A 13197-nucleotide genomic window follows, 5' to 3' on the forward strand; every position below is an offset into this window, starting at 1 on the left:
AGTGATGCAGCGGTATGAGCCTGTCCTACCTCTTTCAGGCGCGCTTTTGCATATTTCTTCTCATGTGTACGGTAATAGAGTGTGTACATGTACAGAGCATTGAAGAACCACGGCATAGTCGCGAGCTTACACTTGGGAGGAATCTATCATTGAGCTGCTGCCTACGATCACTTATCAAGCCCACATCTATATTACGTTGCCATGATATGTTATCGTGTGTATAACCTAGATACCCGCCTATTCCCCGCCTTGCTGAGAACGGCCTCGAATTGAAGACGGGAGCAGTACAAGTGTGAGTTTACTTGCACGACTGTCCGAGCGACGACACGTCGGCGACGTTCGGCTCGCTCGACCTCTATTAAATATCAGGCTTCAATTTCTCAGGTCTATCTTTCCAGTGACAATCTGTTGAAGCTTTGTAGAAAAGAGAGCTCGGGGCCACAGTCTTTACCAAATCGGTTACACCATGCAGCCACGCGCCATTGCCGCTAACCGTCTGGTGGCGCACACCAGGCTTGAACCGGGGTTCGCCTGGGGCCGCCTGACATGAGCACAAACTCATCACGAAATGCGAACACATGCAACTGTGACAAAAAGAAATGTGTCTCATCGAATCGAGGAGATAGACCCGTCGCGCGCCCGTCATGGAAACGTCACACCGTCGTCGCAACGGCCGCTTGGCGGCGTGCAACCCCTGCCGCGCCCGCAAGGTGTCGTGCGACCACCGCCAGCCGGCCTGCACCCGCTGCCTCAAGAAGAACCTGGGCGCCGGGTGTTTCTACTCGGGCCCGTCGCCCAGCAGGAGCAGAGAGACGTCGTCGCAGCTGTCGGACCCGGTCGCCATCCTGGCAGTAGAGCCGCTGCTGCCGCCGCCGCCGCCGCTGCCCGTGGAGGAGCCGCCCGGTCCCGGTCCGTTGGCCGTCTCGCCGGCTCTGCCCACGCCTCGGCCGAGCGCTCGGCTGGGCCACACCTCGGTCCTGGAGGAGACGCAGAGCAGTCTGCTGCTGCTGGGCGGAGCGAGCACGCCGGACGACGACTGCGGCTGCGCGGTCCCGTGCCAGCCTGTTGTGCTGTTCCAGGATCTGCCGCACATGATCCGCGAGACCTGTCTCGTGGTCCTGCGTGCCCTTCCTGGGCAGGAGAATGAGCAGATGGTGTATATCGATGGTGAGCCGGAACCCAAGGGCTGGAGCTACATTGCGGTAGACCGCATCATACGCAGTATGCAGAAGCTGTTTGCCGCCTCACGGCATCTAGGCGCAGACAAGGCTCTCGAGGCTGTTGCCCAGACGCTCTGCAACAACACCTCCCAACCCTTTCAGAATGACTACCCAGATTGCAAGTCATGGATGGACTCATTCTGCGGCAGCAATCTGAGATGGGAATCTATTGCCCTGCTGTGGGCACACATGGAGCGCGCCAGCGACATGTTTGACGCCCTCAACAAGACACTTCTGGTGCGTTCCAAGAACAACACCTCTATCGAGGCGGCGCGCCTCAACCTCGGCTACTGTATCAGGCTCGTGCAGCATTTCAGCAAACCCAGCATCTTCTTGGTGGATATGCTTCGTCGTCTCGGCACGCTCAATTCGCTCGTCGATGGCGAGCTTTGTAGGTCCCCGCCCAGCCTCGGCCCCCAATCATTATGTATTGACCCTTGCCCACAGCAATGTCGTCTTGGGATAAAAACGCATCGAGCGTCGCTTGCATGACGTTTCTCGGAGCGCAGGCGGAGGAGCAGCCAGCCCCGTACACCCCGACCTTTTACACAGAGCACAGGCGTCGGATCGCCGTGCACGTCTTCACCCGAGACAAGCTCGGCGTGGCCTTTACAGGGAGGCCGCCGCTCATCAGCCACCGCTATTTTTCGACGCCCATGCCCCTGGACATCTCGGACGAGGACCTCCTGGACACGGCGAGACTCGAGCGCGCGGCGCAGTCCCTCGACAGCAATGGGTGGAACACGCAAGGCAAGCTGTACTCGAGCACGGCGATTCGGGCGCGGTTCATGATTTCCATGATTCGCGACGAGCTCTTCGAGGCGACCCTCAGCAAATCCAGCCATGTAAATATCGACTATCTTCTGTAAGCCGCCCAACAACGGGACGGGACGGGACGAGGCTGACTCTTGGCAGGGATCTCCGGCACAGACAGTGCTCTCTACAAGACCAGTTCCCTGAAGGGCTGCGATTCTGCGCTAGCGATTTGGCTTGTATAGATGTGCCTCCGAATGTTGCGTACATGAAGACATTCACGCACCTGGAGCATTTACAGAATCTCTTCTTTGCCGAGCGGCTTTTGCAGCGATATAACCACGCGGGCAAAGGGGAGCTGCTCATCGGCAGCGTGACAATGGTCTCGCTCACGCTTCATTTTTGGATGAATCAAGATCGGTTCTCGATGCAGGAGATGCGGCGTAACTTTGAATGGATTGTAAGTGCTGCTTCTTCCGGTATCTACCACCACCGTCATTGCATCGTCATCACCATTACTACTGCCATCACATCTGCCATTACTACTACCATCACATCTACCACCGCTACAGCCATCACCTCTTCCATAGACACGCTCTCTGCTAACGTCTCAGGTCCTTTCGTACGGTGCGCCCGGTGCCGGCGTCCTCTGCCAGGAGCTTCTCTACCCCACGTTTCGCGGAAGCCACCCGCTGGACCCCAAGGTGAGCCGGTCCAGCATCATCCAGCAGCTGAGCATGCTCGTCGGCTTCTTCGACTGGGTGCGCGACACGGCCCCCAACGCGACGCTGTGCTGCAACTGCAGCGTCATCATACAGCGCGTGCTCGACTACACGCTCAACGGCGGTGCGGCCAACGAGGCTGGCCCGGAAATGGTGGACTGGGGCGTCTTTGACCAGCCGGACTTTAGTTTTGAGCTGATGGACACGTTTGACTGGCTGCGCTGATGTGGTGTATATGGTAATATGACAATATCATGAATTATCTGTATTTATTCAATAAAGTAATGTCTCTTCGAAAAAGAATGATCCAACTAAATGCGATGAATTATACCACACTGGCTATTATTGGCTTGGCATGTACATCAATTCCCATCCACCTTGCAGCGCGCCATTTACACACTAGAACCACGACAAGAGCTAACCACCCGGCTAACGACCAGCTAGCGTAATTTTCAAAAATTCCTTTTGATCAAGCATTACATTACCAAATAGGCAAGTGGCCCGCTGACCCAGCCCGTCTCCGAGCCTTGCTCCACCCCCCCTGCCTGGTCCGAGACCTCGAGTGTGTTGTTGGCCAGCGGCTCCCGGCTTCTCAACTCGCGCAACCCCCAACTTACGGGCAACGGCTCACGCGATTTTTTTTTCATCAGAGATACGCCGTTTGCAAGGGCGTTTGCGACCGTAGGCGAGCACGATTGCGACCATGGCTGGCCTCCCGCGCGCGGATCCTGCGGTGCCTCCGACCAGCGAGGCGGCGCCGCTGCTCCGCGACAGCCGGGACGACGAGAGCGCCCACGCCCAGGCTTACGCCGCCCAGGAGAGGGAGGAGGAGCCGCTGGCCACGCGCCAGCTTCTGCGCACCGCCGTCCCGTTCCTCTTCATCATGACGGCCGTAGAGTTCGCGGCCGCCCTCTGCGCGGCGGGCGTGGCGGCCCTCGTCGAGGGCTCGCTGTGTCGCGCTGCGTTCCCCCAAGTCACGGACCCCTACGGCGATCCCCGCTGCAAGCACGAGACCGTCCAGGCGGACCTCGCATGGATCATAGGCATGGAGAACACTATTTCAGTCATGCCCGGCCTGCTGATGTCGATCCCTTACGGCATCATTGCCGACAAGTACGGGCCTCACATTGTCCTCGGCCTCATCTGGGTTGGCCAGTTCCTCTCCGAGGGCGGCCACCTTCTGGTCTGTGAGTCTATCGCCACTTCTTCTTTACTGCTTCATAGGTCAAAAAATAAAATAAAATAAAAATTCCATATGCTGACGGTACAGGCCTCAATCCCCAAATTTTCGACGTGCGCTGGATCTACGCGTCCTCATGCATGACCCTCATCGGCGGTGGTGGCGCCACGTACAGTGCCATGCGATTCCTCGTCGGCGCCAGCCTCGTCAGCGAGAAGAACAGGTGAGCAGAGCGTTCGATGCCGTCCCGCGCCGGCCGCGTCCGCACACGGCTAACAAATAGGCAAGGACCACGCTCTTTTTCTACATGCAGGCGTACAGCACGTCCGTCGCCTTCCTCACGGGCCCCGCCGTGTACTTTATCATGAACCGCGCCGGCCCCGTCGGCACGCAGGCCGTGGGGGTGCTCCTGATTGCGCTCATGACGATTCCCGGCTTCGCGATGCCGCGCAAGCTGCGCAACACACCGCTGGTCGCCGCGGCGGGCGGCCTCGGTGCGCCGGGCGCGGGCGGCGCGGGCGGCTTCTTCAGCCTCCTCCGGGTGCGGGCCGCCGAGGTCGCCGCCTCGGCGGCCGCGGCGCTGCGCCTCATGTTCGGCCACAACCTGCAGCTCACGCTGCTCCTCGGCGGCGTCGTCTTCACCTCGCTCGGCGCCTACGAGACCACCTTTCGGCTGCAGTACGCGACCAAGCGCTTCGGGTGGTCGTGGGCCCGGGCCGGCCTGCTGTCGTCGGTCGTCGCCGCCGCCAACCTCTCCGTGCTCGTGCTCGTCCTGCCGGGCCTCAGCTGGCTCATGCTGCGGCGCGACATGTCGGCGCTGCGCAAGGACCTGTGGCTCGCGCGCGCCAGCGGCTGCGTCCAGGTCCTCGGCAGCCTCCTGACGGCGCTCGCGCCCACCGGCCCTGCCTTTGTCGCCGCCATTGCCCTGTACGAGTGCAACCGCGGCTACATGCCGTCCCTGGTCAGCGTCGTCGTCTCCGTCGCCGACCGCGCGGGCATCGTCCAGCAGACCACCGTGTACGCCTGCGTGTCGACCATGGCCGCCACGGGCGCCATGCTGGCGGGCCCGGTCATGGCGAGCGCGTTCCGCATCGGCCTGCGATGGGGCCTGTCGTGGTACGGCCTGCCCTTCTTTGCTGCCGGAGTATTGCAGTTGTGTGCACTTTTCATTCTCATATACGTGCGACAGAAATAGGCGCTACGTTGTGACCGTGGTACATTTATACCCTATGTAATATATTTAGCAAAAGATGTCAGAGTCTGAACCACCCAATCGCTGGTGTCTAACTCGCGGACGGTCAATCATGTTGATGATCTTTTCCTGGCTTATCCTGACGATTTTCTGCATGCTGTGAGGAGCCTCCATACGACCCGTCGCCATGACAATTGTGCAGTCCGCAAACATAGCCTCAATGACATCTTGGATGCAATCGGCAATCTCGTCACCAAGGTCGCTTGTGACGTCGTCAACTAACAAAAGGCGCATATAGAGGTGTCTTTTGCGCAGAATAGACCCGGAGAGATAGAGAAGTAGTTTCTCGGTTTCTGCTGCTCTCTGATTTCCGTAGTCTGGCTTGTGTTGCATTTGCGAGCACGACGCTGGTTTTGCTGCTTCCGCCCCAGTCAAGAGCTTGAGGCGACTCAACGCTGCCATGGACTTCTGCAGGGTATCCGGTCATCGAAAATTTGACATAGAATGCGATAACACAAAATGAGAGTCAGGATTGTTAGTCAGTAGTCGTTTCTAGCTGCTTATCTGCGAGACGCAGCGACGCAACAACGCAGATGATGGCCACGACAGGGATGAATGTGTCGATAATGAGGTGAAGCCACCGCTGTAGGCAATACCAAGCATAGCGAAGTCTCAAGAAAGATTTGATGAGTTTCTGACACTTTTGATTTTAGAAATGTCGATCCCCACCTTATAGTTCGGATGCGAATGATGCCCTGGGCTGCAACTTCAATGGTCAAGAAAGGGACCATGACGTCCGGGGTAAGAGACTTTGACTGGCAGTAGACACTTGGATAGTGTTATTGCAGACTTGACGCTGTGCCGGGAACATTGCCGGCATGGTAATGATATGGATGTTGCATGCTGACAGCACAAGAAGGTGCAAGCGCCCTGAGGATGACGGCCAAAGCGATAGTCTCAAATGTGAGTGTCGAATCATGATAGTTAGGCAAGCAGAAGCCTACTGTGTCGTTACCTGGCCAAAGGGTGGGTCGTGGCAGGACCATGGCCGCTGGGCGATGTAAGCCAATGTGCCTCCGGACACAAGCCCTGGCAAGGCAGAGATGATGCCCGAAGATTCAGATGGTCACGACGTTGGGCCCGAAAATGTTCGAATAAGCGAGCCAAGCGCCAGGACAGGCTGGTGAGAGACAATACGAGGTGCAAGTTAAACGTGTGAAGGGGAGAAAGTTGGCGCCAGGAGCGGGAAGCGTTCTGGCCCGGCAGATCTCGGTAGGGCGGCTTTCTTGCTTGGGTGTATATGAAGTGCAGGGATAGTTACTTCATATACGTGACTTGACTGGGTCTACCATGGGGCAGCTGATTGGGAATCACTCATTTGTTCCATTGCTATGACTCGCAGATGAAGATTGTGGTGAGTGGTTTATGGCCTTGCCCCTCGGTGTCCTTCGGCCTTCACTAGGCTCAGCCATCGTTGACATGAAATGGTTCGTAGGGAGAACAACTGAAGTTTGACAGAAAAGGCCGTGAGTCTACATTAAGAATTGCACAAGTGATGGAACTGAAACGCGTGCACGACACGGTTTGCTGCACGCAGGCTCATCACCTGGCACGGGCGCTAGAATGACAGCGCCGCTGCACTGTAGGCTGTGAGCCGTAAGTGAGGTGATGAGTGATGAGTGATGAGCTGTGAGACTTGAGCTATGAGACGCTGCAAACAGAGCTCATTCACCACTCATCAATAAAACCAGAAAATGCAAACTCAATGTTTATACATAGATGGCTTGACTCTTCCTTTTTTGATCTCCTCATTTCGCTCCATCGCAGCCCGGAAATCGCCTGCGCCGAAGCCACACCACAACTGAGTCACACATTCATTGTGCAACTAAGCTCCCAGATTAACCATCCTCATCACATCACCCTCCATCCGTTCTGTTCAGGCCTCGATTCTCCTGCAAATATTGCACATTGTCATGGGCGGCTCTGCATTCTCAGCCGGCGCCTCCCCGCTGCGCACCCCGCGTATGCTGCCCAGCTTCTACCACGCGCAGAAGCGGCGCTGCCAGGCCCTCCTACGCCAACTCTACGTCCACGTCGACTCTCCCATTGACGGGCCCGGAAAGCAGGACTTTGGCGACATTGACTTTCTCGTGTTTCAGCGCCGCCCCGATGCGCCGCCGTTGCCGCCACACCCCGAGCACGCCAAGCCCGGGTGCGATCTGATCAGCGAGATGGCGAAGCTCCTCGGCGCAGAGCGCACCATCGCCGTCGACGGTGCTGCCTCCAACCTCGCCATCCCGTGGCCGACTGAGGCCGAGGACCAAGCGACTGAGGATAGCGCCGAGGATGCCACCGCCAATGAGAAGAAGCACATCCAAGTCGACATCCGCGTCTCGCCAAGTCTGGAGTCGCACAGATGGATGCTCTTCAAGCACGCGCACGGCGACATCTGGAACCTCGTCGGATCGCTCGTGCGACCCTACGGGCTCACCGTCGACGACAAAGGCATGTTTATCCGCATCCGCGAGATTGAGGCCGTCAACAAGCTGCGCGCCAAGGTGCATCTAACCTCGGACCCGATCCGCGCGCTCGACTTCCTCGGGCTGCCGCACGCCGGCGCGTACGCTCGCACCTGGGTCGACGAGCCGTTCCCCAGCGCCGAAGCCATGTTCGAGTACGTTGCGCTCTGCCGCATGATGTATATCACGCCCTCCGCCACCGGCCCGCCCGACCAGGCCAACCACGACGAGGGCCACAACCTGCTCAAGGACGTGCAGAGCCTGAAGCACAACGATCGTCAGCGCATGCGGCAGCGCCCGGCGTTCCGGCTCTGGATCGAGGACTTCATCCCCCGGTGCCGTCGCGAGGGACGCTTCACGACCATGACCACGGACCGGACCGAGATCACGCGCGACGCGCTCGCCGAGTTTGGCGTGCGCGAAGAGTTTGAACGCCGTCGGCGCGACTTTCTGGTCGAGAAGCAGCGCGACTACATCTGGAACGGCGTCATCAAGACGCAAATCTCCGATGTGGAGCCAGGTAGTTCGGATCAAAGGGCCATTACGACACGGTCATGCCTGGTCAAGGGGCTCAAGAGGGTGATTCTGGAACGGGATACGAGCTACGGGGTCGAGTTTGACGAGGACATGGTGGATGGCGATGGCTTCTACAAGGAAGACGAAGTGAGGAAATTCATTGAGAGGAACAAGGATGCGGTGCAAAAGATGGCCATGGAGAGGCAGGAGGCGTCTTTTCTCGCAAGCTTGGAGAAGAAAAAGCAGACCAAGGCGGCAAAGTTGGCCAAAGAAACGAAAGAGTAAGAGAAGTATGGGCATGCTTGCCATGAAGAGAATGATACCTAGCTTTCAGTCAGCGTAGCTGCTTTTGAACCACGTTGCTCGCTTTTGTACACGTCTCAATAAAAGGATGAAGCATTTCATCATTATATTCGCGTACTACCAGCATAGGAGCCGGATACAGTTCCTCTTAGCAGCCCCCTCCCTGTCAACTTTTTTTTCTCACATGGCCATTTCGGCCACGCCAAGTTTCTTTCTTATTGGTATGTCACTTGGCATGGCCTGTATTCGTCGATGCCTTGGTACATAAAATCACCGCATCGCGCATTTAATGCTTATCATAACCCTACAACCTTTGCCTTGCAGAAATGCTGCGATTGGGACCTGTGTAGCTCCATAATTGGCTCGAGAGGCTAGGATCCATGTCGTGGAATCGCTCGAGGGCGCAGAAGACGGCTGAGAACGGCTGCTTGCACCCAAATAGTCATGGGACTTTGATCGCAAGACCAGCGCCGGCAAGGAAAGTATTCTGCGACGGCCGAAATTTTCCTTCTCTGGCTCGGGGACAGGCACAGGAGTTTGGACCGAGTGCCGCTGGCCGTGGTAGAGTTGGCCAGGCCGCCAAACTTGGCCGTGATGAGAATAGGCGCGGGGCGCGCGATGTGCTCGTTGTAGACCGTATACGACGACCTGCTGTCGTCGCTCCTGCTGAGCTGCTCCATCGGCTGTCCTCTTTTTCAGGGCTACACTCACAGTAGCGCCTTTCGAGGACGGACAAAAGCCCCGACGGGTCATTTTCTGGTCTGTACTTGTGAATGTCGCCAATGTTCTCGGAGCACGCTTCGATCATTCAAATCTGCGCCCAAGTAGTGTTGAGGGATCTAAATTACCGCAGAGGCAAGCGTATCAAAGCAACATGTGTACTTGTCACAAAGTAGGACGCCTGCACGATCGGAATCGACAGCCCAACACCGATTTCCTTCCCAGTTCGCACCAGCGAGAGGAAATCTATCAAGCAAATTGAGAAGGCGAGATAAATTTTCTTCATTGTATAAAAGATGTCATGTTACATTTCGAGCTCCTGATCCCTCATATCGGCAGCGTGGCTGATGCTCAAACTACGTTTTGAGTTTTCAGTTCTTGTGCCACCTAGATGGTGAATGTAAGGGATACTCTTGGAAAAGCTCCAGAATTGACTCCTTCTCGATTGCACAGTAGAACCTTCCGTAACTGTTCGAGCTGACAGCTTTGGCCATGGCCTCAGCAGCAAGTGTAGAAGCGCGGGAATTCAGGCTGTCTCCGTCAGTGCTGAATGCGGTCGCTTTGCGTGGTGCTAAAGTCTCGGTCCGTAGCTGAGCTATCATTTTGAGCATCTTGGAACTATGAGAATAAGCTGTGATGATGCTTTGCCCCGCCCATGTCGTGCGATGTGCAGATTGTGAACAAATGGGACCGTACAAGGCGCCATGAAAAGATCATACTCATCAACATTATTATTACTGTTGTGATTCTTGTCGAACTCTTACGGAATTAAAGTGCAGAGAAAATTGGAGAACATAGTCTCCCGGCCGTCCCCGATTTCCAAGCACCATTACTTAGTGCCGTGATCGCTTCTTTCGCCAGCCACTGCGATCAGCACGGTGCGAGGTTGAAGAAGTGCATGTGCTGATATTTTGCTGTCGAGAAACCACCCCAGTTTTAACTCTCAACAGTTTTTTTCTTGTGCCACGACTAGATTCCGGTAGTGGAGCGGACGGCCCGACGCATACTACGGACTGCGGTTACGAAATGCAGAGGCTGCTCCGTATTACCCAACGCCTTGATCCCGGACTGTATAAAGTTCGCTAGCCGGCCAGGAGTCAATGCATAACTTAATACGAGGTGACATCTCGTAAATTTCTGTGTTTTTAAGCCCAATGCTGGCTCGGAGGCGGGCCCGATGAGTGAATTCTCTACTCCCATGCTCCTTCACTGTCATTTTTCCACAGCGAGTATACTTTTACAGAGTCTTTTCATGAGCCGTCCTTGGACAAGCTTTTCGTATCATGTATCAAAAGTTTGTTCGACAACGTCGTGTTCTTTGCGGCCGTCGACTCGCTTCAGCAATCAGTTAGTCTGTCATGCCTATACTTTCGACTTCATTCACGGAGTAAATAGTGGATAGCTATACCAGAAAGAAAGTTCACCATCCGATCGCTGTGCAAGGGCGACAGTCAGGTCACTACTCAGTAACTAATGGACAGAATGACGAACATGTGACACACTCCGCTCTTCCCGAACCGATGCAGATGTTGATGGATCGCCGAATCGGATGGGAGCCGCATGGCGGATCCTTGCAGAGAGGGGGCGAGCCAGGGGTTGTCAGCTGCTTACTAGTACTGCAAGTTCTTGGATTGGCCACATCATCAGACTGTCTCGGAGCATTCTAGATTTGGAGGGTGAGAGGGTGCTAATCCATCTGCTGGTAGATTGTCATCTCTGTACTAGCGGCCGGCACAGGCTCACCAGCCCTGCTGATACCCCTAGTCTCACCGACGCTGATCGCGTAAGGAGCCATTACCTTTGGGTAGGGTGAGAGACCTGCTAGCCAGATCGTCTATACGGATTACTCTCCGGATAACTGTGCCGCCATACTGCCCATCACTTTGTTGCTGTCCAACGCTGGCAACGGCACTGACAGGGCTGGACCCTTGAACGTACATTGTATTACCATCCTTTTATTCGGGGCTAATAGGCGCTATATTATATCCTCGTGATTTTTCCTTTATGCTAATACCGCCCCGATCACTTGATCCAATTACTGAGAATGCCGTCGTCACCATCACGCACACAGCTTCAAGCATTGTTGGCCAGATTGGCCCGTTACTTCAACGACAATGAAACTTCGATCTCGGCCGAAGAGGTCTTCACCTGCTACCAGCATCTTTCTGCGCTGGAAACTTCGGCATTAAACCGCTTCTTCTTCCTGTTATACCAAGACAAGGTATGTTGCCTTGGACGAGTCATTATCCACGTCAAGGCCGTCAGACGCAGGCGTCCAGAGTTAACAGGGCTGGCACCAGATTGACGTGAATCGAACCAGCATCACACCACCCACCACAACGACACATGAAATCGGCCCTGCAGATGGCGACCAGCAGGCGACACCTGCCCCGTGTCAGAGCGCAACCATGGCTGAAGCCCACAATCCTACCACACCCAGCTCCCGGCGACATCAATCAAGCTCGGTACCATTGGCAGAAGCTCTGCAACCGCAGAATTCCTCCCTCAGTGGCTCAGAAGCTGCTTCGATAAGATCTCAGCGCACCAGATACGATCGCCGACCGTTACAGCTCCCGCAACTGGAACAGCCCCCGATATCCAACACGGACGGCCTTGACACCTACGGAGCGTCACATCACCGTCGAGGGCAACATTCAGCGGAACGGACAGCGCATCGGGGCCCAGAAGTGGGCTTTTCCATCGGCCATTCAGGCCCAGCCATGTCGATAGTAAACCCTCAGCTCCAAGAAGCCGCCGCCGCCATAGCGACGCTTGATGGCAGCCTCGAATCGGAAGCATGCACAAGAATAACGTTTGCAAGCTGCACAGAAATCAAGTTCAAACCGAGCACCTTGGAACTCCTGAAAAAGTGCAAGTATCACCCCGAAGAGTTTTTGTATGCCATAAGAGAAGCCAAGGCAGTGCTACCAACCGGCCAGGGCTGGGAAGCTGCCATTGCTACCAAGAAAGAAAATGCTGATGTGCGCGATTTGATGAAGATTTATCACAGGTTTGAGTGTCATAACATTTACAAACATGTCGTGGAAGCGGGATTCCACACAGGAGAGCACTGGATCCGCAACATGCGGACCACCTTGATCGAGAAGCTCTGCCGTGACATTCCCGAGCGATTTCACGACGCCAAAACCGCCAATAAATGTCTCAACTGGGTGGATCAAGGCTGCAAGTTTCAAGAGTGGGCTCAGGCTTTGAGCGGGAAAGAGACCGATCTGGGGTATCTGATTGCGCTGCCTTCAGACATTCCTCACTCGGCGTATACTTCGCGGTGCACAAAGGAGCAGCTTGCACCAGCCTTGGCCAAGTTTAAGAAGTTGGGGATAACAGAGATGGTGAAGAGTCTGAAACTATCCGCGCTGGGTGCGCATGTATCGCAGACGCTGAGAGAAATGACGACCCGAAAGAGACGAGAAGATGGTGAGTTGTCTACCTGTATCCGAGGCGCAAGAGGCTGCAACATGAGAAAACCAAAAGCGCATGAGAAGAGCATAATTTGCTAAGATTTCGGTCACAGTATCCAGCTCTCTGTGTTACAAGTCTCCGATACCGTCCCGGACATCAGACGAACTGGCGCTTACCCTGCTAGCGACTGATGACGGCACAATGCTGCCCGAGCCGACGACACAGAGTACGTTAGAACTGACCCGTCCGCGATCTCACTCGAAATTGCTTAGCATGCTCAACTTGGCGGCCAAAACAGGTTCGACCCGTCATGCTTTGGCAACAACATCTATGCCGGTCGAAGGAGGTGACCTTGACACCTACTTGCGGCATCGTAGTGAGTCTGAGGATATTTTCATGGGTGGGCAAGAGGATTTTTTCCCGTGCTATGTATCCGAAGGATTCACACCTGGCAACATGAACATTGCGGGAGAGCATGGGCTGTTATTTGCGTACCATTAGCTCGTTGTCTCGCTCTATACTAGACGAGCCAAACAGGTATCGGGATTTTTCCCAAAATAATCAACCAAAGGAAGGATATTCTGCATCTTGACGATCGGCTGTATCGGCCTGCAGAATCGCGATACTGTGCATTCCTAGCACACTTTACTCT

General features: G+C 55.5%; 6 protein-coding genes across 6 annotated transcripts; 4 read left to right on the forward strand and 2 right to left on the reverse strand.

Moving 5' to 3' along the window:
• Positions 1 to 644: 644 nt before the first annotated feature.
• Positions 645 to 2920, forward strand: V2A60_004038 (uncharacterized protein; the record flags this gene model as incomplete). The annotated part of the gene is made up of 4 exons (XM_083255362.1): positions 645 to 1611; positions 1668 to 2085; positions 2136 to 2433; positions 2588 to 2920. 4 exons carry the CDS (start codon positions 645 to 647, stop codon positions 2918 to 2920), a joined length of 2016 nt encoding a protein of 671 aa, XP_083111488.1.
• A 478-nt stretch (positions 2921 to 3398) lies between these two features.
• V2A60_004039 (uncharacterized protein) lies at positions 3399 to 5070 on the forward strand (the record flags this gene model as incomplete). The annotated part of the gene is made up of 3 exons (XM_083255363.1): positions 3399 to 3882; positions 3966 to 4098; positions 4164 to 5070. The coding sequence occupies 3 exons, from the start codon at positions 3399 to 3401 to the stop codon at positions 5068 to 5070; spliced, it is 1524 nt and encodes a 507-aa protein (XP_083111489.1).
• Positions 5071 to 5115: 45 nt separating this feature from the next.
• On the reverse strand, positions 5116 to 5529 carry V2A60_004040 (uncharacterized protein; the record flags this gene model as incomplete). Its single annotated transcript, XM_083255364.1, has 1 exon — positions 5116 to 5529. The coding sequence occupies one exon, from the start codon at positions 5527 to 5529 to the stop codon at positions 5116 to 5118; it is 414 nt and encodes a 137-aa protein (XP_083111490.1).
• A 1511-nt stretch (positions 5530 to 7040) lies between these two features.
• Positions 7041 to 8387, forward strand: V2A60_004041 (uncharacterized protein; the record flags this gene model as incomplete). Its single annotated transcript, XM_083255365.1, has 1 exon — positions 7041 to 8387. One exon carries the CDS (start codon positions 7041 to 7043, stop codon positions 8385 to 8387), a length of 1347 nt encoding a protein of 448 aa, XP_083111491.1.
• Positions 8388 to 8776: 389 nt separating this feature from the next.
• Positions 8777 to 9085, reverse strand: V2A60_004042 (uncharacterized protein; the record flags this gene model as incomplete). The annotated part of the gene is made up of 1 exon (XM_083255366.1): positions 8777 to 9085. One exon carries the CDS (start codon positions 9083 to 9085, stop codon positions 8777 to 8779), a length of 309 nt encoding a protein of 102 aa, XP_083111492.1.
• A 2084-nt stretch (positions 9086 to 11169) lies between these two features.
• On the forward strand, positions 11170 to 13046 carry V2A60_004043 (uncharacterized protein; the record flags this gene model as incomplete). Its single annotated transcript, XM_083255367.1, has 3 exons — positions 11170 to 11346; positions 11426 to 12560; positions 12658 to 13046. The coding sequence occupies 3 exons, from the start codon at positions 11170 to 11172 to the stop codon at positions 13044 to 13046; spliced, it is 1701 nt and encodes a 566-aa protein (XP_083111493.1).
• Positions 13047 to 13197: the final 151 nt, after the last annotated feature.

Source organism: Cordyceps javanica, chromosome 2, assembly GCF_051103115.1.
Source record: "Cordyceps javanica chromosome 2, complete sequence".
NCBI lineage: Eukaryota > Fungi > Ascomycota > Sordariomycetes > Hypocreales > Cordycipitaceae > Cordyceps > Cordyceps javanica.